At 43.3% G+C, this 27,481-nt stretch overlaps 1 protein-coding gene across 1 annotated transcript in view; it reads left to right on the top strand.

Annotated features, from left to right (window-relative positions):
- DSCAM (DS cell adhesion molecule) overlaps window positions 1-27,481 on the top strand; it is a 725,315-nt gene that overhangs the window by 386,783 nt on the left and 311,051 nt on the right. Inside the window, 3 exon segments of the mRNA XM_021071497.1 lie at window positions 8,891-9,037; window positions 18,222-18,500; window positions 21,834-22,109. Of these exon segments, the coding sequence (XP_020927156.1) occupies window positions 8,891-9,037; window positions 18,222-18,500; window positions 21,834-22,109 (702 nt within the window).

The raw sequence follows: 27,481 nt of genomic DNA, 5'->3' as shown, positions 1-27,481 counted from the left end.
CTGTTCTAGTTGGAGGAGAGAAAGGTTAAAGCAATTGAGGCAGCATCGCCTGGATAAACAGATCGCGAGCTCTGAGCATGTGTGACCACGGATGTGGGTAATGTGGGCTGACGTGACTGGGAAGCTGCTTTGGGAATTAAGGTCAGGATGCCAGGAAGGAGCCAGCCAGGTAGGGGCCTGGGCTCAGGGCCCGCCAGATGGACCAGTTAGGAGAAGGGCAGTGTGGCCAGGCAGAGTGGATGAATGAGACGGCCACATACAAGCCCCCTTGCCCGTGACTGGTCTTGCGGGACTCTGTCAAGACACTGAGCAGTCTGCATGGATGTTGGGTGGTGGGCTGAAGGGGACAGCGGTGGAGACAGTTGGTTAGAAGCCTTGGATCCTCAGGCCTCAGCGGTGCCCGGAGAAGGATGTAGACAATTTGGAATACATGCGAGAAGCAGGAACCGAGGGACCTTCTGGTGGGTGACTAGGAGGGGTGAGGAACGGTTAACTTGGAAACCTTCAGAATGTGTGTCTCACTTACATGCGGAATCTAATAAAAAATGATACAAAAGAACTTACTTATGAAACAGAGACAAACTCAGGGATTTCAAAACCAGTCTGTAGTTACCATAGGGGAAACCAGTGGGGGGAGGGAGGAATCGGGGGGTTGGGAATGACATATACACACGACTGTGTGAAACAGTTGATTAATGAAAACCTACTGTATAGCACAGGAGAGTCTACTCGACCTAAATGGGAAAAGAATGGAGATGTATATACTGTACCTGCAGTGTGTGGGTGTTCCCAGGCTAGGGGCGAATCAGAGCTGCAGCTGCCGGCCTGCGCCACAGCCACAGCAACACGGGATCTGAGCCACATTTGCAGCCTACACCCCAGCTCACGGCAACACCAGATTCTTAACCCACTGAGCGAGGCCAGGAATCGAACCCGCATCCACATGGCTACTAGTCGGGCTCATTATCTGCAGAGCCACGACGGGAATTCCCAAATGCGTATATTTATATGTATGACTGAATCACTTTGCTGTACACCTGAAACTAATACAGCATTGTGAGTCATTTATACTCCAATAAATTTAGAAATATTAACCAAACCGACAAACAACCTCCCAATGACGGCGGAGCAGGTCCCTGAGGCTCCCTCTGCTCCTGATCTCTGTCTGCTCTTTTTCTGTCTAGTTTCTGTCTAATCCCTTTCTCCTGCAGAAGGGACTTCTGAAGACAGTTGTCTGCAGGGCCTCCCCCACACCCTGCTCCATGGGCTGAGTGAAGACCCTTTCTGGGCCTTGTTTATATCCGTCTACACCCTGTTAGGACTCTATTGTGTGACCCTGGCTCAGAGAGGTTCGGGAAATATTTTGCCTGTGGTGACACAGCTCCAAGTGGCAGAATGCTGATGTCAAACCCACATCCTTTTCCCTTCAATGCTTTTGCTCACACGTGCGGGTGTTTCCTGTAAGTAAGCAAATCCGTGGGCAGTTAGACGTGAGCCCTGCTGTGTACCTGCTGATGGCTCTTCTCTGTCAGCTCAAGCAGGCCTGCTGGCCTTGGGCAGCACTGGGGACACCTGTGGACTGGCCTCTTCTAGCAGGTCGGCAGGTAACACACAAGGCATTTACTTCCATAGCTGCCATTACTGTTGCGTGTTTGATGACGTCTGCGCCGTGGAGCAGAGAGGATGCCGTTGTGGTCTCTCACAGATGAGCCATCCAAAGCTAAAAGAGGCTGACTGTCTCACCTGTGTGACCTCAGCTACAAAGAGACATCAACAGGTTTGGAATTCAGATCCATTAGATTCCCAAAGTCAGGTATTTTTCTTCCACAATGAGGAATTTCTCAAGGTGGGCGAGCTTGTTACATTTGGTACCAGGGAGAGATAGTTTAACAGCAGGCTCCATAAGACCAGGAAAAGAAATTAGCTGAGCAGTTTGAACCATCAGGTTAATAGCGGGTACTCTAACACATGCAGTTAATTATTTATATCAGAGGGCTACACAAAGATAACTGCAGGTTGGTGATGTACACCAGCTTTCCTCCCTGGGTGCTCGTAGTTCCCTCCATCCAGGTGAGATGAGAAGTTCTCCCCAGATTGTAGTCCAGCCTCTCCCCTCCCATCCTGTTTTCTCACCTGATGCCATGTCTTTAGCCCTGAGATCGGATCTGTTTAGACTGTAGGCTTCCCAAGGACGGAGGATGTGTCTCATTCCTGTCTGGGCTCCTGGAGCCCAGGACAGTGCTGGCCCAGTGAATGTGTGGACCATCCTGCTCTGGTGTCCTGCTCCCCCAAATCCCGAGGTACCTCCTGGAATCAGCTCCAACATGCTCCCTTCAGGGGAACACTCATGCCTGCTTCCTGCAATTGACGGCTCACAGTTGGGCCAAATGCTTTCTAGAACTGTTGCTGTTTTCCTCTCTGCCTCTGATGCTGTGGGTCAGAAAACCCAAAAAGCACTGTGCCTGAGCCTCGGGACAGCTGTGCTCTTTGTGTTCCCCACTCAGCACCGTGACTGTGGAAGGAGCACAGCTGTAGGACTTCTCTCATGGGTGTTCCTACAAGATTCTCAATCGTGCACATGCGCCGTCTTCTTTGGCAGTTTTATGTCTCTGGATAGAAACATCCCACTAGCCCTTGTGCTGAGCTTAGCCAGGCTGGCTGAGCTGGTACCAAGCTGTGGGTTTACTTCATTGATATGAACATACGAGCTCATGTCAATGAGCATTGAAGAACCATGCCAGTACTCAGTCAAAACCCATTTCCTCTTAGTTTGTGGAATGTTCTAACAGCTTTGGTTTGTCTGGTTTCTACTTCTTGGCACACAGAAGGTATCACATCATGTGTCCACAGGGATGCTGACAGCAGAGAGAAGTAACAGCGAATAGCCAGGTAGGAAAGGAGGGAACAGATAAAGTGATAAAGACAGAACCAGGGGCTTGGACACCTGGGCCATTGGGCGCATGTTGAGCAGCCAAGACAGCTTCTGAGACACCCCTCTACTCACCGAGCAGCACGGCTCAATAATCAACATCCACGGTGATGACGCTGGATCCAAAGATCATTCACCGTTGTTCAGCTGACTGGTTTGCAATGTGTTCAATATGACAAAACCTGTGTGGTCTAGGGGTTCCCACTGTGGCTCAGTGGAAGCGAACCCAACTAGTATCCATGAGGGTGCAGGCTCAATCCCTGGCCTCGCTCAATGACTTAAGGATCCAGTGTTGCCATGAGCTGTGGTGTAGGTTGCAGATACGACTCGGATCCTGTATTACTATGGCTGTGGTGTAGGCCAGCAGCTGCAGCTCTGATTTAGCACCTAACCTGGGAGCTTCCATATGCTGTGGGTGCAGCCCTAAAAAGCAAAAAATGTGTGTGTGTGTGTGTGTGTGTGTGTGTGTGTATTAGCAATGCTTCCATCTGTCTACATACCACTATACTAATCATGTGTATTTCCAAGGGCAATAAAGTTCCCTATAAAATTTTGGCTTTGCGCAATTGCGTGTTACCAGATAGTTTTGAATAGTAAAGGGCTGTGTGTGTGAGAGAGAGCCAGAGACAGAGAGAGACAGTTTGTGTGTGCACAGTTTATTACTACTGATATTTTGTATTTTGATATTTGCCTATTTCAACAGAAGCACATTCTTCAGTCTCATTTAAGGCTGTGAACACACCTGTTTATTCCACATGCTACCAAGACCCTCGGGTGCTGTAGGGCAGGGAGTGAGGTGCAGTGACACTCGAGGGGGTGGGTAGGAAGACTCTGTCACCACGAAGCAAAGACCCCTGGTGTTCTGATGGCTTGCTGTGCCTTGTGTCTCAGGACTTCAAACTGAATCCAAGGACGCTAAGTCTTCGTGGCCTTCTCCTAATCAAAGGCTTCTATTCCTCACCCTTAGTTTAGGTTTTAGAATGTTGGTCGGTTTGGGGATGGGTTTCGCTGAGAAAGGAAGGGCTAGACAGAGCGTGCAAAGCAGCACAGGAGTCCAGCCAGCTCCGTCTCCCTCCTATAAACATCGCAGAAGATGTTTCAGGCCCTCAAGGTGCCCGTTTATCTGAAATGCGTCTTAAGAAAGCCTTATTTAGCATGCTAAGTGGGTGGAAAGAAGTCTGATACTACAGGAGCAAAGAGAGTGATTAAATTAAACGGGCCTGGAGACCAGAGCCTCTCAGGAATCAGCACCTGGGTGCAGGCTGCTACCGCAAGCCCGAGCGGCTCCCCAGGCTGCGGAGAGCCCAGCGCTGGCGCTCCCCGTACCTTTCACCGCAGCGCACGGCCTGTCCGTTCTGGTGAGGGTACCCCGTGTGGGAGAGGTGACAGGAGAAAAGCCCAAGACCTCTTCTGTCCCTCTTTTCTCTCCTTTAAAGGAAGTGGTTATTTTTTTTTTAATTTTTTTTATTTTCCCACTGTACAGCAAGGGGGTCAGGTTATCCTTACATGTATACATTACAATTGCATTTTTCCCCCACCCTTTCTTCTGTTGCGACATGAGTATCTAGACAAAGTTCTCAATGCTATTCAGCGGGATCTCCTTGTAAATCTATTCTAGGTTGTGTCTGATAAGCCCAAGCTCCCGATCCCTCCCACTCCCTCCCCCTCCCATCAGGCAGCCACAAGTCTCTTCTCCAAGTCCATGATTTTCTTTTCTGAGGAGATGTTCATTTGTGCTGGATATTAGATTCCAGTTATAAGTGATATCATATGGTATTTGTCTTTGTCTTTCTGGCTCATTTCACTCAGTATGAGATTCTCTAGTTTCATCCATATTGCTGCAAATGGCATTATGTCATTCTTTTTTATGGCTGAGTAGTATTCCATTGTGTATATATACCACCTCTTCCGAATCCAATCATCTGTTGATGGACATTTGGGTTGTTTCCATGTCCTGGCTATTGTGAATAGTGCTGCAATGAACATGCGGGTGCATGTGTCTCTTTTAAGTAGAGTTTTGTCCGGATAGATGCCCAAGAGTGGGATTGCGGGGTCATATGGAAGTTCTATGGATAGATTTCTAAGGTATCTCCAAACTGTTCTCCATAGTGGCTGTACCAGTTTACATTCCCACCAGCAGTGCAGGAGGGTTCCCTTTTCTCCACAGCCCCTCCAGCCCTTGTTATTTGTCGATTTATTAATGATGGCCATTCTGACTGGTGTGAGGTGATATCTCATGGTAGTTTTGATTTGCATTTCTCTTATAATCAGCGATGTTGAGCATTTTTTCATGTGTTTGTTGGCCATCTGTATATCTTCTTTGGAGAAATGTCTATTCAGGTCTTTTGCCCATTTTTCCATTGATTGATTGGTTTTTTTGCTGTTGGGTTGTATAAGTTGTTTATATATTCTAGAGATTAAGCCCTTGTCAGTTGCATCATTTGAAACTGTTTTCTCTCATTCTGTAAGTTGTCTTTTTGTTTTCTTTTGGGTTTCCTTTGCTGTGCAAAAGCTTTTCAGTTTGATGTGGTCCCGGGGAAGTGGTTATTTAAAGCATTATGTAAGTGTGCATAATATATGGAAAGAAAAAAAAATTTCAGTTGTACGTAATATATCCCGGTAAGAAATTCTTGGTTTGTGATGACATATGACAAGTGGTAAATAGGTGTCTCTTTTTTTGTTTGTTTTTTGCTTTTTAGAGCCATACCTGCAGCATATGGAGGTTCCCAGGCTAGGGGTTGAATGGGAGCTACAGCTGCCAGCCTACACCACAGCCGCAGCAACACCGGATCCGAGGCATGTCTGTGACCTTATGCCACAGCTCCTGGCAACGCCTGATCCTTAACCCACTAAGCGAGGCCAGGGATCGAATCTGCATCTTCGTGGACGCTAGTCAAGCTCGTTACCTCTGAGCCACAACAGGAACTTCCGTAAAAGCTATTTTAGTTGTGTTTTTTAGGGGGAGGATAAAGCAAAAGCACCTAGAATACACAACATTCACTCTCTCAGCTGTCCTTATACTCAGCAGATCTATAGCATATTTTATTTATTTATTTTTTAACAACATATCAAAAAGATCATACACCACGACCAAGTGGGATTCATCCCAGGTTCACAAGGATGGTTCAACATATGGAAATCAATCAACGTCATCCACCACATTAACAAAAGAAACATCAAAAACCACATGATCATCTCAATAGATGCAGAAAAAGCATTTGACAAAGTCCAACATCCCTTCATGATAAAAATTCTTACCAAAGTGAGTATAAAGGGAACATTCTATAGCATATTTTAAAATGTGTAACTGGAGTTCCCCTTGTGGCTCAGCAGGTTACAAACCAGACTAATTTCCACGAGGATGCGGGTTCGATCCCTGACCTTGCTTAGTGGGTTAAGGACCTGATGCTGCCAGGAGCTGTGGTGTAGGTCACAGATGCAGCTCAGATCTGGCATTGCTGTCACTGTGGTGTAGGTTGGCAGCTACAGCTCCAATTCCACATCTAGCCTGGGAACCTCCATATGCTGCAGGTGAGGCCCTAGGAAGCAAAATACATAAATAAATAAAAATAAATAAGTAACCAAATACAGTTGTTTAAAAAGTTAATCTGCTACTTAAAGATGTGTACACGGCCTCAGTAGTTAATTGGTATTCTTTTGAAAATCTAATGCCAGATCAGTGTTTTTTAATTATTTTTTTTCTTATTCCCATGTCTCTTGAATTGCTTTTATACTGCATAAGAAGTAACAAGCCATTGTTATTTTATCTATGAATAATGCAACTGATCTATGAATAAACTATAGTCTTTACAAGAAGCAATCAAAGGCGGCTGTAAGAATTATGTTCACAACCTAAATATTTGAGATCTAAAATTAATGAAGACCCCTGGCAAATTCTGATTAAAGTAAACCTAAGAAGTTCCAAATGAACCTAAGGGAAACAAACAGTTTTAAGCAGAAGGTGAATTTTTGGCACTTTAGTCTTTTTCCCAAAGAGACAAAATCATATTATCTATCAAGTAGCGCTGCATCAGAAGCAGAAATATTCCATAGGAAAGAGTTTAACAGCCTCAGAAAGTGTCTTAAGTCATCTGCCATGCAGGCGAGACAACTCACCTTGGGGTTCTTTTTGGTTTATCATCAAATTATAATTAAACAGTGAAAAATGATCCTTAGGTGTTCCCGTCGTGGCGCAGTGGTTAACGAATCCGACCAGGAACCATGAGGTTGCGGGTTCAATCCCTGGCCTTCCTCAGTGGGTTAAGGATCCGGCGTTGCCTTGAGCTGTGGTATAGGTCGCAGACGTGGCTCAGATCTGGCATTGCTGAGGCTGTGGTGTAGGCTGGCGTCTATAGCCCCAATTAGACCCCTAGCCTCGGAACTTCCATATGCCGTGGGAGCGGCCCTAGAAAAGACAAAAAGACCAAAAAAATTTTAAAAATTAGAAAAAGAAATGTATGTTTCTACAGGAAAAATCATCTTTATTCTCCATCAAGAAACACTGATATTTGATCTCTTAATGTTGCCCATTTCTGTACAACTAGAGTTGTTACAGACAAACAATCAGGCAAAAATCACAGGTCACGGAAAGCCCGCTGTGTCCTGTGCTGATGTGAAGGAGGAAAGGCTGGTATTACTTATTTCTCCCCTGCCTGAAAATTTTATAGTTAATTTTATTTTATTTTGTTTTGTTTTGTTTTATTTTTTTGTTGTTGCTTAGCAATACTAAATTTATTTTTTCTTTCTTTTTTCTTTTTTATCATTTATTTATATATTTTTTTCTACTGTACAGCACGGTGACCCAGTTACACGTACATGTGTACATTCTTATTTCTCACATTACGTGTTCCATCCTAAGTGACTAGACTGAGTTCCCAGTGCTTCACAGCAGGATCTCATTGCTAATCCATTCCAGAGGCAATAGTTTGCATCTATTAACCCCAAGCTCCCAATCCATCCCACTCCCTCCTCCTCTCCCTAGGCAACCACAAGTCTCTTCTCCAAGTCCATGATTTTCTTTTCTGTGGAAAGGTTCCTTTGTACCATATATTAGATTCCAGATGTAAGTCATATCATATGGTATTTGTCTTTCGCTGTATGACTTACTTCACTCAGGATGAGAGTCTTTAGTTTTATGGCCATATCTGTGGCACATGGAATTTCCCAGGCTAGGGGTCAAATTGGAGCTGCAGCTGCCGGCCTACCCCACAGCCAGGGCAACGGTAGATCCGAGCCACATCTATGACCTACACCACAGCTTGCAGCAATGCCAGATCCTTGACCCACGGAGAGAGGCCAGGGGTCGCAGTGCATCCTCACGGAGGGAACACTGGGTTCTTAACCTCCTGACCCACAATGAGAACTCCCAGGTCAGCTATTTCAGTCGTGGGTAGGAAATAGCGGAGTTGTCCGAAACGCTGAATCTAGGCGGAATTGATCTTTCTCTGAGGATACAGAGGTAAATGTTGGTTATTAGTGAGGAAATAAGTCTTCCCTTGGAAGCTTATGGACTATTTTATTGCTTTCGAGTCTGACTTTTTGTGTGTTTATTGAAATACTTCAAACTGAGGCAAAAGTTTGTAGTTACATGAAGTAGAAATGTGCAAAAGAAAGTTAATATTCCTTTAACTTGCCACATTCTGAGAGAAAAGTGAAGATCAAGGAGCATTTGCTAAAAAGGGCCGCAGACCGATTATGTGCCAGCTCAGTTGCTGTCCAGTAAATACACGACCGAAAAAGTTAATTCACGAGATTAGGCTACGTGTTCAATTGTGGATAGTTGAAAATTTAACACAGTTTGAACCTGTAAAGTCATGCGCGCGTGCGCACACACATGCCTATAATGTGCTTTCCCATGTATTTATTTCCTTCAGGTGAAGAAAAGCTATTTGAGGACTTTGTTGATGGGACCAAGTTGCCTTTGTTCTGTGTTAACAGGGCAACTGTTCTCTTCTGTTTCAGGATCTAGATTTCTCATCACATCCACGGGAGCCTTGTATATTAAAGATGTACAGAATGAAGATGGATTGTATAACTACCGCTGCATCACGCGGCACAGATACACCGGGGAGACAAGGCAGAGCAACAGCGCGAGACTTTTTGTATCAGGTAAAAACTCATCAACGCCGTGTTTTCTGTCTCGGCTTCCCTTTGTGGGTGCCCTGGGGTGACTCAGCCAAAACCGTGGAACTCGTGAACATGGCGCCTTCAATGTACCTTTTAAACCAGCACCGATCCAGCACCGTGCAGATATAGGTGTGCCAAGTGAAGTGATTTCACCTTTTGTAAAACTCCAGATTCCTTGGACCCCATAGGATTTCTGTTGTGTTGACGATGCCTCCTTGCCCTGTTGTCTGTTCTGACATCGGCACAACCACCCAGCATCACGATCACACCACGCGTAGCTCTGGGGGACCAGAGCCGGGTCGTGTGAAACACACCTCCTGTTCCTACAGTGTGTCTAACAACAGGATTATCCACATCCACAGTTAAAGAAATAGTCACACCTTCTTAACCCCTTCCCAGATTACTCGCAAGTGGAGGAAACTCAAAAGCAGTTTATTCCACTCTGATAAAGATGACTATTTTGTGTCTTTCCTAAAGGCGTGAAAATATAAAACTTATATATACTTTTTGCAATTGGCTTGCCTTTGGCCCATCTGTCAAACATATCAGCAATCCATTTGCATGGTGATACATTAATAATTATTACAGTTTAGCTACAATAATAATTTAATTATTACTAAAGTTCGTGCAGCAGTTTACAAGGGTGAAATGGCCATCACAGTACTAGAAATTAAAAGCAAAGTACCTGACTTCTGCCTTTTTAGCTTTAGAATGTAAAATTGACCCATGTAGTGAGTATCTACCTTATTTGTCATGATATTTTGCACAGAAGTGAGGAGAAATTGCTAAACGTGGATAATTAAACAGTGTCACAATGATCAAATAAGATTTATTAGTACGTGGTGGTCTGGGTGGGGGCATGTTAGTAAGAGGGGTTCAGTGATTCCAAAGTGCTCCTAACGTTAAAACAGACTGAATAGGATGACAAAAAAGAAAAGAAAAAAAAAAGCACCTGAATGACATCTTCAAGGAAGCTGGGTGATAGGGAGATCCCAGAAACTCTTCATATGAATGGGTGCGGACAAACCATTGACAATGCAGGACCCACGTAGGAGGAGCAGCATTGTAGCAGGAGTGATGGCTGGTGAAAGGGAGAGAGCTTTGGGGCCACCGGATAGTCCCAGAGCTGCAAAACCATGTCCAAAAGGCAAAGGACCGTCTCTTGAGCGGAAACCTTGGGGGATGTATTTCACAGCACCCACAACAATTCGACGGACCTAACCGGAGCCCGAGTTGACGCGTAAAAAAGCCACGAGACAACATGCTTCAGGGGTGGTCTAACTCCTCGCAGATCTTAGAAGTATTTGGTAAATAACGGAGATGCACCGTGAGGGACAGTGCTGGATGTAGAAGTCAGAAGGAAGCGAGGCTGATGCTCAACAGAAAGAGAAGGCTCAGATAGCGTGAGAGACCCTAGAGGAATTCCATCCTATAACAGAAGGGAACATTAACTATGCTTATGTTATTTTTGTTTGGAACCAGTATTTTCAGTGTCTGAGAAAAGATAAAAATATAACATCAATAATAAAATCCATGAACTAGCCCGTAGAAACTATATGTATACACTTGTTATTTTTTTTCATATATATGTGATTCCAAGGTCTTCCCATTGAAAAGGCTCAGAAGTGATGGGTAAACCAATAGCAGCAAGCACCTCTACCACTTAGATCCTAGTTTCCCTTAAATATTCTCCCCCACTAACAGGCACCGTGGTTCCTTGGAATAATGGTGGATTGTGGGTCTGAAAGAGGAAGCACATAAGATATGCCTGAAATAGAAATAGGGTCTGGTCAAAATGATACAGGAGCTAACTTCTTTTATTTTTATTTTTATTTTTATTTTTATTTTTTTTTGTCTTTTTGCCATTTCTTGGGCCGTTCCCACAGCATATGGAGGTTCCCAGGCTAGGGGTCGAATCGGAGCTATAGCCACCAGCCTACGCCAGAGCCACAGCAACGCGGGATCCGAGCCGCGTCTGCGACCTACACCACAGCTCACGGCAACGCCGGATCGTTAACCCACTGAGCAAGGGCAGGGACGGAACCCGCAACCTCATGGTTCCTAGTTGGATTCGTTAACCACTGCACCACCACGGGAACGCCCCCTTTTTTTTTTAATTTATTTTTTTATTTTTTATTTTTTACTTTTATTTTTACTTTAGGAGCTAACTTCTGAAGGGACTTTCACTCTTTAAAGGTATGATGAGTTGAATATCAAAAATAATTACTGCATTTGATTGGTACCCATTAGATATGCTCACAAACCTGGAGTTGAGGATGTGTATATGTGTGTGTATATACCTATATATACTTACATAATTATTTACATTTATACTGCATATGTGTACTTCCTTATACATTGAATAACAACAAAAACAACAATAAGAATCTCAGTGGAATCTAGGGCAGGCACTAACTCGATTGTGGTAATGGTTGATTAAAAAACACAGCAAAAATTCTTCCTGCTTTTCCTGTAACTACTATATTTTAACATAACTGAATAACCTTAGTTCAGGAAGAACAGTTCTTATTTGCAGAATAATTATATCTATTGAATATGAAATAATAAGAAAAATTTAAAACCACCATTTTCATCCCTTAATAAAGTAACTAATTCAGGAGTTCCTTTCATGAGTCAGAAAAAATGAATCTGATGAGCATCCATGAGGATGCAGGTTTGATCCCTGGCCTTGCTCAATGGGTTAAGGATCTGGCATTGCCGTGAGCTAAGGTGTCGTTCCCAGACGCAGCTCAGATCTGGTGTTGCCGTGCCTGTGGCGTAGGCTGGCGGCTATAGCTCCAATTAGATCCCTAGCCTGGGAACCTCCATATGCCACAGGTGCAGTCCCAAAAACAAAAAACAAAAAATTTAAATTAAAAAAATTTAAAAATAAAGTAACTAATTCAGACAACCATCACCTGAACTTGCTGATCAATTTAGCCTCACTGAGTGTGGGAAAGCCACACCATATATAGATTTAAAGAAAATGAAAAAACATTGAGCTTGGTCTAATCAGTCCATTCGACCTAAATTCCAGTTATAAGAAAATTGGCAATAAAGGACTGTGTTAAATGACAGCACGAAAAAATTCAAAATGTGATATTTCCTATATAATAACTCAGCTGGTTTCTTCAACAAATCAAAGCTATGAGAGAAAATAGAAAGAGAGTCTGTTTCTTAATTAAAAGAGGATCAAGAAACATAATAACTAAGATCACTGGTAAGGAGTTATGGCCAAGAGTGCAGAGTAGGAAGACCCCGAGCTACCTCTTCTGATTGGCACATCAAAGTTAGAACTATTTCCAGAGCAACTATCAATGACTTTAAGGCTAGAGAAAGCTTCCCAAATTAAAGATATAAAGAAGGAAGCATAGGGAGATGGGTAGGAGGGGCAGAGACATGATATAGTCAAGATCCATGCCCCTGGGTAGGTGACCCGCAAATGGAAGGAGAGTCGCAATTGCAAGGCTTATTTCCAAGGAGCAAGGGGTCTGAGCCCCACGTCAGAGTGCCTACCCTTGAAGTCCTTTTCCCAGAAGAAAAACTCCCCCAGAATACATGGCTTTGAAGGCTGGGGGACAGGGGGCCTGTGTATGGGAGAGCCAGAGGACTGTAGGATATAGATGCTCCACTCTTAAAGGACTCACACACAAAAGCTCAAACCTCACCTGCTCCAAGACTTAGTGCAGAGATGGTAATTTGAAAGGAGTCCAGATCAGACCCACTTGCTTCTCTTGAGAGCCTCCTGGAGAGGCAGTAGGCAAGTGGGACTCCCCCACGTTCCTCTAAGGCTATGCACGCTGGTGGAAGCAATTTTGGAGAGCTCATTCTACTGTGAGGACATTAATGCTGGCAAGTGTCATTTTAATGTCCTCTTTCTTTTTTTTTTTTTTTTTATTTTCCCACTGTACAGCAAGGGGGTCAGGTTATCCTTACATGTATACATTACAATTACATTTTTCCCCCACCCTTTCTTCTTTTGCAACATGAGTATCTAGACATAGTTCTCAATGCTATTCAGCAGGATCTCCTTGTAAATCTATTCTAAGTTGTGACTGATAAGCCCAAGCTCCCGATCCCTCCCACTCCCTCCCCCTCCCATCAGGCAACCACAAGTCTCTTCTCCAAGTCCATGATTTTCTTTTCTGAGGAGATGTTCATTTGTGCTGGATATTAGATTCCAGTTATAAGTGATATCATATGGTATTTGTCTTTGTCTTTCTGGCTCATTTCACTCAGTATGAGATTCTCTAGCTCCATCCATGTTGCTGCAAATGGCATTATGTCATCCTTTTTTATGGCTGAGTAGTATTCCATTGTGTATATATACCACCTCTTCCGAATCCAATCATCCGTTGATGGACATTTGGATTGTTTCCATGTCCTGGCTATTGTGAATAGTGCTGCAATGAACATGCGGGTGCATGTGTCTCTTTTAAGTAGAGTTTTGTCCGGATAGATGCCCAAGAGTGGGATTGCAGGGTCATATGGAAGTTCTATGGATAGATTTCTAAGGTATCTCCAAACTGTTCTCCATAGTGGCTGTACCAGTTTACATTCCCACCAGCAGTGCAGGAGGGTTCCCTTTTCTCCGCAGCCCCTCCAGCACTTGTTATTTGTGGATTTATTAATGATGGCCATTAGGACAGGTGTGAGGTGGTATCTCATGGTAGTTTTGATTTGCATTTCTCGTATAATCAGCGATGTTGAGCATTTTTTCACGTGTTTGTTGGCCATCTGTATATCTTCTTTGGAGAAATGTCTATTCAGGTCTTTTGCCCATTTTTCCATTGATTGATTGGTTTTTTTGCTGTTGAGTTGTATAAGTTGCTTATATATTCTAGAGATTAAGCCCTTTTCAGTTGCATCATTTGAAACTGTTTTCTCTCATTCTGTAAGTTGTCTTTTTGTTTTCTTTTTGGTTTCCTTTGCTGTGCAAAAGCTTTTCAGTTTGATGAGGTCCCATCAACATTATGAATATTTTCTCAGGTCAGTCTCCCAAAGCAATAGAAATTAGAGCAAAAATAATGTCCTCTTTCTTACCTGTTACTGCTAGAGGTTTACCTGCCTATCATCCAATTGACAGCAGCCCCTGGACCAGCCCCTATAGGCTATAAGCCAGGCACATAGACAGCCAGCTCCACCAACCAATGAGGCAGCAGCCTCTACTGTGGCAGGGGCTGCCTGCCTACCAGTGCACTCACAGTAGTTGGCCCCACCCAACACAAGGGCCCATGAAGCCCACATAGGAGGCACCCCTAGAACATGTAGCTCCAATGACCAGAGGAAAGTGTGCTGCTGGGCCCCATAGGACATATCCTACATAAGACCATTTCTCCAAGATCAGGAAATATACCTGACCTACCTAGCATATAGGAATAAAAATAGAAAATTAGGCAAAATGAGGCATATGAGGAATATATTGCCAATGAAAGTACAAGATGAGATTTCAGAATAAGAACTAAGTGGAGATAACAACCTACCCAGTAAAGGGCTCAAGGTTACAATCATAAAGATGCTCAACTAATTAAGAGAAAACTGGATGAACATGGTGAGAAGTCCAAAAAAGAATTAGAAAACAGAAGAACCAAACAGAACTGATGAATACAATAACCGAAATAAACAATACACTAGAAGGAATCAGCAGTAGATTAGATTATATAGAGGAAGAGATAAGTGAACTAGAAGACAGAGTATTGGAAATCGCCCAAGTTGAACTGAAAAAAAAGGAAAAATAAGTTTAAAATGAAGACAGTTTAAGAGACCTCTGGGACAAAATCAAGCTTACTGACATTCACCTCATAGGGCTCCCAGAAGAAAGAGAGAGAGAGGAGCAGAAAAATTACTTGAAGAAATAATAGAAATAAAACTTGAAAATTTCTCTAACTTAGAAAAGTAAACAAATATCCAGATCTAGGAAGCAGAGAATTACAGAAGAAGAGGAACCAAAGGGGTTGACACCAAGACACAATTAAAATTTCATAGATTAAAGCTAAAGAGAGAATCTTAAACAGTTAAATAGGAACCAGTTAAATTCAAAGGAACTCCCATGAGACTATCATATGACTTTTCATCAGAAACTTTGCAGGCCGAAGGGAGTGGCATGATGTATTTAAAGTGATGAAAGTGAAAAAAAGAATATTCTACAAAGGAGAGATAAAGAGTTTCACAGACAAGCAAAAGTTAAAGATTTCACCACTAATCTGTTTTACAAAGAATGTTAAAGGGAATTCTCTGAGCCTCGAAGAAAAAACCACATCTAGAAATACAAAAATTACGAAGGAAAAATCTTCCTGGTAAAGGAGAACATATAGTAAAGGTAGTAAATCAGTTAATTATAACTCTAGTAACAAGTTTACAAAGACAAAAGCAGTAAAATCTTCCATATACACAATAAGAAATTAAGGGATACCCAACATGAGAAAATATAAAGTCAAGAGCTCCTATTGTGGCTCAGTGGGTTAAGATCCAACTAGTATCGATGAGGATGCAAGTTCGATCCTTGACCTTGCTCAGTGGGTTAAGGATCCAGCGTTTCTACAAGCTGCAGCGAAGGTTGCAGATGCGGCTCAGATCTGGCATTGCCATGGCTGTGGTGTAGGCCAGCAGCTGCAGCTTCAATTGGACCCCTAGACTGAGAACTTCCGTATGCTGCATGTGCAGTTGTAAAATAAATAAGTAAATAAATGAATAAATAAATAAAGTATAAAGTCAAAAATATTGAACACGGTGGCAAGTAAAAATGCAGGATTGTTAAGAGCTCATCAACTTAACCTGGTTATTTATGGTAACCACACACCAGAAACTGAGATCAGGTACAAAGGAAAAGAGAAGTTATCCACACATAACACTACAGACAGTCATCAACCCACCAGAGAAGAGAGAAAAGAACCACAAAAGCCATCAGAAAACAGTAGACAATGACAGTAAGTAGGTACCTATGGATAATTACTTAAATGTAAATGTACTAACGTTCCAATCAAAAGACACAGAGTGACTGACTGAATACAAAACCCCCAAACCCATATATACATGCATATATGTGTGTATATCCATCTGTACATACATGTATGTGTATATCCATATATGTGTGTGTCATATATGTATATATGTAAATATATGTATGTGTGTGTGTGTGTGTGTGTGTAGACATTGTGGTTATATAAGAAAACTCTTGTTTTCATTTGAGAAACATACTAATAATGCAATGATAGATAACAGAAGTTTATGACTTGACTCAGGTATGTTAGAACCAAAAGCAAAGACTAGAGAAATACACAGATGAAGGATAAACACATTGTGATGTCTGTTGCATTTAATGATGGATGTACAGGATGAGTTATATTATTTTCTCTTCTTTTATGTGAATTTGCAAATTTTGTGATGAAGTCTAATTTTTAAAATTATAGATGAAATGTTTGAAGACAAGGGGTTGGGAATTAAATCCAGTGTTGTGTGGTTGCTCTGATTCTGTACATGACCACACATCCCCCTGTGAGCAGATCTCCAGCACTGCTGAAGTTGTCTACTTAAGACATAAATAGTGCTTGTCTATTTAAAATATAAATAGTGCTTGGGTTGTGGGAGGGAAATCCTATAAAATTGGATTGTGATGATCCTCATAAAAAAAGAAATGAAAAAATAAAATAAAATAAATGCTCCATTCCTTCTTGATAAAATAGTTTGATTGAGATTTAATTTACTGACCATACACTTCACTAATTTTAAGTATACAAATCAATGATTTCAGTAAGTATGTAGAGTTCTAATCCAACTTTAGAACATTTTTTTTATCATCCGAAAAGATCCCTACTGCCCATTTGCAGTCAACTTCAGTCCCAGGTGCAGGCAGCTAGTAATCTAGTGTCTGTCTTTGTAGATTTGCCTCTTCTGTGTCTTTCCTATAAATCAAATGCTACAGTATGTGGCTTTGTATCAGGCTTCTTTCATTAGTATCATCTTTTGAGGCCCATCCTCACTGCATCCTATGGCAGCGGCTGACTATTGTGCATCGCTGGGCAGTGTGTGTGTTCGTCCACATTTTGTTCATCTCGTCACTGAAGAAGGGCCCTTGAGACTGTTTCCACTCCGGGCTGTTCTGAATGATGATGTTGTGGACATTCGTGAACAAATCTTTGAGAGAACGTAGGTTTTCTTTTGTCCAAAGTAGATACCTAGGAGTTGAGCTATGGCGCCTTATGGTAAATTGAATTTTAACAATTTGAAAAACTGCCAAACTGCTTTTCCAAGTGGCTGCATCATTTTACATTGGCGTCAACAGTGCATGGAGGTTCCAGTTTCTTCTCCACTTCTTCGCAGGGGGCACTTCCTATTGTTTGCGGGTTTTTTTTTTTTTTCATTTTTAAAAGTTTTATTGAGGTATAGTTGATTTGCAATGTTGTGGTGATTTTTGCTGTACAGCAAAGTGATTCAGTTGTACACATACCCCACCCATTCTTTTTCAGATTCGTTCCCCGCTTAGATGATCACAGAACATTGGGTAGAGTTCCCTGTGCTGGACAGCGGGTCCCGTTGGCCAGTCATTCCGTAGACCTCAGTGTACCTGTGTCAGTCCCAACACCCACCCCCGTCCATCCCTCCCCCACCCTAAAGAAAGAATGAAATAATGCCACTTGCAGTATCATGGATGTATCTAGAGATTATCATATAAGTGAGGTTAGACGGTGAAAGACAAACATTATATGATACCACTTATATGTATGTGGAATCTAAAAATATATAAACGAACTTATTTACAGAAAAGGAACAGACTCACAGACTTTGAAAACAAACCTACGGTTACGGAGAACACAGGTGGGCGGAGAAGTGTTTGTGGTTTTATCATAGCCATCCTAGTGAGCGTGCTGTAGCAGCTCGCTGTGACTGTAATTGGCATTATGCTAATGGCTAATGGCACGTGCTTATCTGCCATTTGCACATCTTCTTTAGTTATCACCAAAGATATATCTGCTCCACCCTTTTGCAAATTCTCAGAAAAATAAATGTGGATAGGGCTTTTTATTTCTGTTCATGTGTGTAATCTTAAAGATCTGTACCAATCGTTGGAAAGAGACGTAGAATTTGAATTATATATGAGGCCCTATGATTCTAAAGGCTCACTTTAACTCATTAACCACATCAAAGAGTTTTTTCTTTTCTTCTGCAGACCCAGCGAACTCAGCCCCATCCATACTGGATGGGTTCGATCATCGCAAAGCCATGGCAGGGCAGCGTGTGGAGCTGCCTTGCAAAGCGCTTGGGCACCCTGAGCCCGATTACCGCTGGCTGAAGGACAACATGCCCCTGGAACTTTCTGGAAGGTTCCAGAAAACCGTGACGGGGCTGCTTATTGAGAACACTCGTCCATCGGACTCAGGCAGCTACGTGTGTGAAGTGTCCAACAGATACGGAACCGCTAAGGTGATAGGCCGCCTGTACGTGAAACGTAAGTCAGATGGTAACTTGCAGTGGTGACATTTGCTGCCGCCAGCGGAGCTCTTGTTTGGCGCTGACCTCTGTGCTTTTTCTCCAACCCCCGCTAAGGCACGCAGCAGGCCCGCCGAGACCCATATTAGCACCATCGTGCTGGTGAGGAAGTTATGGTTCAAATTGCTCAAGGTTATAGGACTGGAGAGTCGGGGGGCCCGGGATGCATTCCCAAGGCAACATGAGCTGTGGATTCAGAATGGCCATCCTGCCTGTAAACCCCGGGAGCAAGAGGAGCAGAATTTCGCTGTCAGCACAGGCAATGGGATCAAATCAAAGCAGTTGTCCTCGGCCTGTTTCCAGAACCTGCTTTAAATTCCCAAGTGGGGCTATTGTCAGCTATACAGGGGGCTGTAATTTTCCAGCTATTGGACTTGGACTCAGTACTATAGATTAGTCCGAGCATGGATGCTCCAAATGTGGACCTATCGCATCTTAATTGATTGGTAGGGCCGACTGGAGGAGGATGTTGAGAAGGATACTGAAGGCAGACTTGGGGGAAGGAGGGATGTGACCGTAGGGGAGGCAGTCTAATTTAGTTTAAAAACTCTAATTTCACTCGTGCAGAAACCAAATCAAATTGAGTTACTCAGGATCACGCAGCCAGAAATGAGCGGCAGGATTTTGGACAAAACACATGGCTCTTCGTTGCCAGTGTGATGTCCTCTTTGTCTAGATAGAAATGTGATGAACAGAACTGAACAAACAGAACACAAGAGTCTGGCGTTGAGAAGGGAGGCATTTTCTTACCCTGGCTTTTTTCCCCAGCCTTATGTCTGTTTATGGAACCGCCTCGTCCCTGTCGCCCTGGGTGCAGACTGCTTTAGCACAATACCAGACCAAGTGAACACATTTAACGTAAATATCCCAGTGGCTGCCTGGCATCAGCTGCCCAGGCCGAGTCCTACAAACGCCAGTCAGGTGTGCTCAGGATGAGATTAGGAAGAAATGGAGGATAACGTCCGCGTAGTTATGTTTCTGTGGCTGAGGAACCCTGTGGAGGAAGCAAGACACCATTGGAAATCACCTTTGGTGGCCCCAGTTTCTGTTGAGTAAAGTTCATATCCTGCTATAGTGTGGGAGTCATCTCAAACCCATGTGGTCATTATTTCCCATAGTTTTGCTTTAAAAAACGTCTACCAAAACTAACTTCTTCCTACTCCCTGTACAACCCATCCCTTCCCTACTTGCTGCTCCATCCACGTGGAAGATGGTTTTCAAATGCACATGCCTAAAATGCTCCATCTTTCTACGTCTAATGCAATGCCTTGTTTGCAAAACATTCTCTGTTCCCTCCTATTTTCTGCTTAACACTCAGAGTATTTTATTGCTTTCTCTGTAAAGGCATTTATCATTGTCTACATTTGAAAAGTTTTTTGTGGAAAAGTCTTAATTCTGACTATGCTTGATTTCATTTTGTACTTTTCTGCCACCTCTGGAAAAGTTCCAAGTGCTTCTGTCAAGCTCCCATCCGCCCTTCTGACTGCTCCTTTGTCTGGTCTCTCTTCTCCAGGAGGAAGAAGGCATGTTCTTGGGTTCCAAATTCAGAACCTCTTCTTCAATCTCTTTTTTTTCGGTGCTCTTTTTTGTTTTATAGCTTCAAATCCCCAGCTCCCTCTGAAAACAGCCATGAATATGCATGTGTGGCCTTAGCTTCCTTTGTTGAGGGTCAGATGAGCATGTTTCCCAGTCTTAAATTGGCTGTTCAGCGGGCCCTTCCAGAGAACAGCACCGCAAACTGCTCTCCTCCGGCTCTACCTTGTAAACAGCTCTTGTTATCCTAGACCTCTTCCACCCTTGAACGCTCCAAAGGCGTTGTCCTGGATCCTGCTAGATTTCCTTTCTAAGTCCAAGTCCTGCCAAGTCATAGAGAGTGTATCTCGTGGTGCTTCTCAGCTGTGCTCTTCGCCTCCACGCACTCCTAGGTCAAATTTTAATTGCTCCACAGCCAGACCTCTGCCGAGCCCCTTTGCTGACTGATACTCCCACTCTCATTTGTCCCACACAAGTTGATCAACCACGTCTCCCCACAGTGTGTTTGCCTGTAGCACTTACCTGCTAAAAACTCCAGAAAGCTTTCTTTAGTTCTCTCTGGTTGGAATCCAATCTCAAGGCCACTTACCATCTTGTCCCAGACTGCCTGTGTCATTTTGCTCCCCAGCTTCTCCTTCAGAGACCCCTCATTGCCTCCGGACTGATCCAAAGCACTTTCTGAGACCTGGCAGAGCTTCATGCCCTAAGCCTGGCAGTCCCCACTCTCCCAGGTGCCCCCTCTTCATCCGCTGGCCTCAGTTCCCTCCATCCCTGATGTCTGAGGGCTTTCTGGCCACCCTCTCCCATGCGGTGCGCCTCTCCGATGGAGCCTCCTGGTTACTACTCTCATCCTCGAGCGCGTCTTATCCACCCAGAAGCCTGAACTCCTTTAATCACTCACCAGGTGGCGGCAGGAGAAGTCGGTCAGTAATAACTGGGGCAAACAACTGGTTTTTGCCATTTACCTGTTGAGTGAATTCAGTTAAATTGATCTCTCAGAACAACCGTTTTTTTCCTTCTGTAAAATGGAGATGACGATAACACAAAACCAGCAGGACTGTGCGAAGACCGACTGAAGTGACGTCTACCTGCAATTTAGTAGCTGCACTGCACATGCTAGTGGCTCTGCCAGGGTTACACATCTTTCTCTCGCCTGTGAGTTTAACCCCATCCTTGGCACAGAGCAGGTGCTCAGTAAGTGCTTGGACATTGAATTGAGTTTGTTGAAACATGGGACGTCAAGGACGAACGTGACGACCCTGTCCAACGCAGTGAGCTTCCTTTCAAGGAAAAACCTGTTTCACGGCTGCAGATTCCAATATGTCGCTGCTTTCCTACAGTGTGTGTAACTGGCCCTTGTTCAGTCACCTAGGGAACGTGAGTGAGTGAATGTGTGTGAGAGTGGCCTGGAGCAACCCACTCATGCCCCCTGGGCAGAGACAAGTAGAATTTAAATATTCACAGACTCTGTCCTTGCTGGATGTAGCCTTCCTTACTGTCAGTGGGTCAGTACATGTACTCAGTAAGAAAGAAATGCGACCCCCATCTCTCTCCACAGAGAAAGAAGGTGTAAAAACAGATAGCGATGAGGGTGTTCCGAGACGGAAGGGTGCCCCTCGAATGAACACTGAAATCAGAGCACGTGCCGCGTGTGCCTGCGGTGATGCCTGTGTCTGTCAAAAGTCCAACACGCTGTTGAAATCCTCTCTCCCTGTGTGATGTTTTTACCTTCCTTTTTTTCTTTGATCGCCAACTCCAGAGCCGCTGAAAGCTACCATCAGCCCCAGGAAGGTTAAAAGCAGTGTGGGCAGCCAAGTCTCCTTGTCCTGCAGCGTGACAGGAAGTGAGGACCAGGAGCTCTCCTGGTACCGAAACGGTGAAATCCTCAACCCTGGGAAGAACGTGAGGATCACGGGGCTCAACCGTGAGAAGCTTATAATGGATCACATGGTCAGAAGCGACGGGGGCGCGTACCAGTGCTTCGTGCGCAAGGACAAGCTCTCCGCTCAAGACTACGTGCAGGTGGTCCTTGAAGGTCAGTGGGCCTCGTTACAGGGTTACTGAGAAAGAACCCCAACCCAGAGCACACAAAGCCAGAGTGAAGGGTGAAGCCATGCTCGTGGCTTGCACGTCTAAGATTTCTCTCCATCCAACCAGCTAGTAACACGACCCTAGTTTTCCAAGCCAACTTGGGCAAATAAAAGAATAACTTCCAGTGAAATGAGAATTGTCCATGGCTGGGAGTTCCCATGGTGGCTTAGTGGTAACGAACCTGACAAGCGTCCGTGAGGAGGCAAGTTCGCTCCCTGGTCTCGCTCAGTGGGTTAAGGATCCAGCATGGCTGTGAGCTGTGGTGTAGGTTGAAGACGTGGCTCAGGTCTGGCCTGGCTGTGGCTGTGGTGTAGACTGGAGGCTGCAGCTCCATTTCAACCCCTAGTCTGGGAACTTCCCTATGCCAGGGGTACAGCCCTAAAAAGCAAAAAAAAAAGAGAAGTCAGTAGAACATTGTCCATGGCAGAATTAACATATGTAACTCGATTTAACATGAAGTTAAGTAACATAAATGCTGCTTACTCACATGTTTACAGCTACTTATCTTTCTAGACCCAAGGTACAGACCTAAGAAACGTGAGACTTAGGGTTTGGTTGACAATCCACCAGGCTCTAGACCAGGGTTTCTCTGTGTGCGTGGTTTGGAGGCCCGCTTTAGGCACTGCAGGATGCTTAGCAGTATTTCTGGCCTCTACCTGCTGGATGCTGGCAGCACCTCCCTCTGCTTATGACAACCAAGGATGTCTCTAGACATTGCCAACGTCCCCCGGGGGGCCAGACAGCCCTCTGTTGAGAAGCACCACCTTACAGGCATCATTCAGAGCAGCCTTTCAGTATCGTGCTTGGTGGAGCCAACAGATGGCATCTGGGTTGTAGGGTTGTCCCTCTTTGGGTCCAGACTGTCACAGATTTAGGTGAATGGAAATTTTGAGGAATTACCTTGTGGTATCACAATAGGTTGTAGGTATGTCACATTGTTTTCTTTTCTTAACTGCCTACTTATATCTTCAAACGATTTATCCATCAGCCAGGGAAAGAGGCTATCAAAGCAACACACAAGGGAGAGAAATGTGTTTCTCAGCAGATAATTAAACTAGCCCTTATCTGTGTATTTGCATGTCTCGTTGGAAATTGTGCCTTTATATAAAATTTAAAATTCATCTGTTATCAACTGATTAAAATAAGTATGTGACTTTCAAATAGCCTAAAGGGGGAAAAAAGATAATCCATTTATATATGAAAATAAGTGTAAATGTGTCTTGGTGCTAAGAGAATATTTATCTCATTCCTTTTTAAAACTTAGCTAATTTTTAGGAAGAAACAGGTTTAAAATGATATTTTTATTTTGATTCAAGCATTTCCTTGTAGACAGTGAGTTTTTTCAAAGCAGAGGCAAAATTAGCTGAAGGCATGGTACTCATATTAAAAGCCTGACACTGCTCCACATAATAATTAAATGCAGAAAGTAATCAATTTACACAGAGCCAGTTTGTTGCTGGCGATGCCCTGCAGTCCTTACATAGTCATTATTTTTAGATTCTTTGTAGAAAAGGGAGAGATTACCTTTCCAGGCCTGGTTACCTTGGCAACCATCGCCTGTGACGAAGAAAACTGAAGCGCATATTGATAATCCATAATGATGTCTAAAGGGTTCAGGTTATCAGAGGGTGACAGCAAGAAAGATTTCAGAGTCACTCGGGTCTCACGGGGACAGTAATGTCTGCTTTCATCCCCCCAAGAAGCCTGTCGCTTGAGTAAAAAGAGGGGGCAAAGGAACACACCGAGCCTCCTCACAGATCTATTTTCGCGTGTCAGTTTGCATTCAGGACAAGAAGCTTCACTTTATTTTTTCTCTTCTGAGAGAGGACAGTGCTAATGTAGGCAGAAGAGAGCAGAAGCGGAATTACAAATAAATACGTACCTCGTTGCTGCCTTAAAGTGGTTTCTAACAAGTACCCTCCTTATGCTTTAACCTCCTGTAGTAGCTATGGACAAACGTAGATTATAAACCCCCCCCCAATACTAGGATCTAAGAATGGCCATTGACACGATGAAGAATCTGGGAACAGTTCCTAGCGAGACAAAGAAACGGGAATGGAAGTCGAAAGCAACTGGAATCTAATAATTAGAGGCTCGCGGTCAGAGCAGCATCCAGGGAGAGTGGGAACAGTAAAAGAGAGTAAAAACAGGTCCTCCTTAGGGAAATGGCAGGATAGCATGTCACAGATTAACCTGCAAGAAGATGACAGTTATGAACTTTGGGAAAAGCGAAATTGTTTGCAGACGCTGGGAGATCCTTGAAAGGGGGCATAAAGAAGACTCTGACCCTTGAAACCAGGGGAAGAGGTCGGGTGCTTTCTCTGCCAATTCCACATTTCCACTGAGGACATTTCCCGCCACTGTTGGGACGAGGAGGTGGGGAAGCCAGAACACAAAAGAAAAGCAAAAACCTACCTTTTTTAAACAAAAAATTGTTATTTTCAACATTAAAAGCCCCCACCAATCTACACATCTATATCTGTTAAAAACAGTCTTTAAAATGCAAAATAAGGCAAAATAAAGATACTTCCAATAAACAAAGGCCCAAAGAATATGATGCTGCAAGACTTGCGTATTAAGGAACGGTAAGTGAAGTCATTCAGGGTAAAGAAAATGACCCGAAACGGAAACTCAGATCTGTAGGAGTAAAGAGCATGAGAAATGGCAAATAGGTTAGTAAACGTTGAGAAAAATTACTTTCTCTCTTTCAATTTCGTTAAACAGGAGTTGAGAAATTATAAAATTGCAAAGTTACAACGCTGTATCATAGTGTTATCATCACATAAACAGAATAACAGGAAGGACAGAATATAAATTAAATTATTTGAAATTGTTTGTTATGACGCTCCTCCATTTCACATGAAGAATTATAATTTTAACTATTTAGCTTTTAGATATGATTAAAATGATATGTACATATACATATGTAAATTTGAATATGTATTAATATTAATATGTATATAATTATATGTGCGAAAAGGCAAATATGGAATGGGAGAAAATCTTCAGCACGCATTTACGAATAATGTATGCTATACGTGAATACGTAGCATATGCCATTGTATATATGTGTGTATCCTCATCTTATCCAGTATATTACATAGGTACACCTGTATTTATAGACATAAAGAACTCCTACAAAGCAATAACAAAGCGAACAGTTTAATACAAAAATGGAAAAAAGATTCGAGCAGACATTTCACGAAAGGAAATAAGCAAATGTGCCAGTAACTACACAAAAACAATACCACTTCCATGGGGTTTGTCAAAAATGCCACAACCTGGAGTTCCCGCTGTGGCGCAGTGGTTAACAAATCCGACTAGGAACCATGAGGTTGCGGGTTCGATCCCTGCCCTTGCTCAGTGGGTTAAGGATCCAGCGTTGCCATGAGCCGTGGTGAAGGTTGCAGACGAGGCTCGGATCCTGCGTTGCTGTGGCTCTGGCGTAGGCCGGTGGCTACAGCTCCGATTTGACCCCTAGCCTGGGAACCTCCATATGCTGCAGGAGCGGCCCAAAGAAATAGCAAAAAGACAAAAAAAAAAAAAAAAAAATGCCACAACCTGCATGTAACCATAGAAGAAGTAGCAAGTGGAGTTTGAGCAACTGGCTACAAAGTAGCTCCTCAAAAATGTCAAAGTCAGAGTTCTCTTGTGGTGCAGTGGGTTAAGGATCTGACATTGTCACTGCAGCAGCTTGGGTTGCTGCTGTGGCAAGGGTTCCATCTCTGACCTGGGAACTTCCATATGCCGTGGGCAAGGCAAAAAAAAAAAAAAGCAAAAGTCAAGAAACACAACAAAGACTGAACAACAATTTGGGAAGCTGCAGATTAAAAGCGACTAAAACACCACACATAAATGTAAGACGTGATGCTGGTGGAACTGGGAGAGAAATAGCTGTGAGGGACTTTACTGGGCAGTTGGCAGACTGTGCGTTAGAGAACAGTCGAGTTGCAAAGTTACATTTCTAACCTTGCTAAGTATGCTCCTTTTGCATAATGAGAACGTGATTGCCTGTGGTGGGTGGAAACTGATTGAAAGAACCCCAAGCGACGTTGTGGGGTGCCGGAAATGGGTTTTATCTTGATCATTTTGTGCATATTTAACAAAGTTCATGCTCTTTGTGTACTTAAGATCTAAACATTTAACTATAGGTAAACTTTATCTGCAAAAAAATAATTAAGTGTATTGGGAAAAAACCTTTCCAAAACATAAAAAAAAAAAAAACGAGATTTCGGTGCTTAGTGTAAAAAGTCATTGAAAAGAAATTTACAGTGTAACACACCGTGAAGAAAAAAAGAAACATTTAATTGTATGGTCAAATAAAATAGCCTCAACATTCCCAAGCATCAAGAGCTGTTATGTTTAAAGAGCAAGAGTCAGGATGACATCTGTCTTCTCCATAAATTAAACGCACAGCGTATCGAAGGCCGTGTCCGCCCTGATCTGAGGGTGAAAGCACAGGTTCTCCATTTAAACATTAGGAAGGGATTTTTATCATCCTCGAGAGTGAGGGAAAGACGTCTGTGGTCTAAGGACCCTGAGGGAAGCCGCTCGAGCCTGCACCTGGGGAGCAAACGTTCTTGAAGGGCTTCTCCAGCCCCCAAAATATGAGTCAGAAGGAGGAAGCTAAGATTCAGGAGTTTGCAAATGAGAAGATGGCAGAGGGCATTAGGGCCGCTTCCCAGCTCTGTGCCCCAGAAACAGGCTCAGCCTTTGGGTGATGGGTAACGCTTCCTACAGGGGTATTTGAAGGTAGAGACACATCTGTGATGCAATTGCAAGACATCTTCCGTGTTCTTTCCTGTTTTTATTCCGCTTTTTTTTTTTCAAATTTTCCAACAATGAATACATATAACCTTTATAATTAAAATTGAAAACTAAGAAAAATCTGTTAATCATTATCTTTCACTATAGTTTTAAAATTATCACCAAAAATATTAATGTCTCTTCCAGCAAAGTTTATTACCAAACTCAGAAATTCTATTGCACGTCATCACAGTGGCGTCAGAATGACCTACTTAGGCCTAGAAAAAAGAAGTGTCACAATGCTGATTTAGAGGCCTGAGGCTGTTAGACCCGCTGGTTAATCTTTCCTTCTTTTGACCTTCATACACTCTTCTCCAGTATGTGTGCCTCTCGTTCTTTCTCTTTTAATGGATACATATATTTTAAAAAAGCAACATGCATTTGTGATTACTGCCAAATAATTTGAGGGAAATAGTCAATACCCATGATAGCAAAATAATGAAATATGAAAACTTGATCTTTGTCTAAAATATGAGAAATTCCTATGGAAAGTTTCCTAAGATTTAAGCT

Source organism: Sus scrofa, chromosome 13, assembly GCF_000003025.6.
Source record: "Sus scrofa isolate TJ Tabasco breed Duroc chromosome 13, Sscrofa11.1, whole genome shotgun sequence".
NCBI lineage: Eukaryota > Metazoa > Chordata > Mammalia > Artiodactyla > Suidae > Sus > Sus scrofa.
Note: the sequence above shows the minus strand (reverse complement) of the source record. Positions and strands in the feature narration are given on the sequence as shown.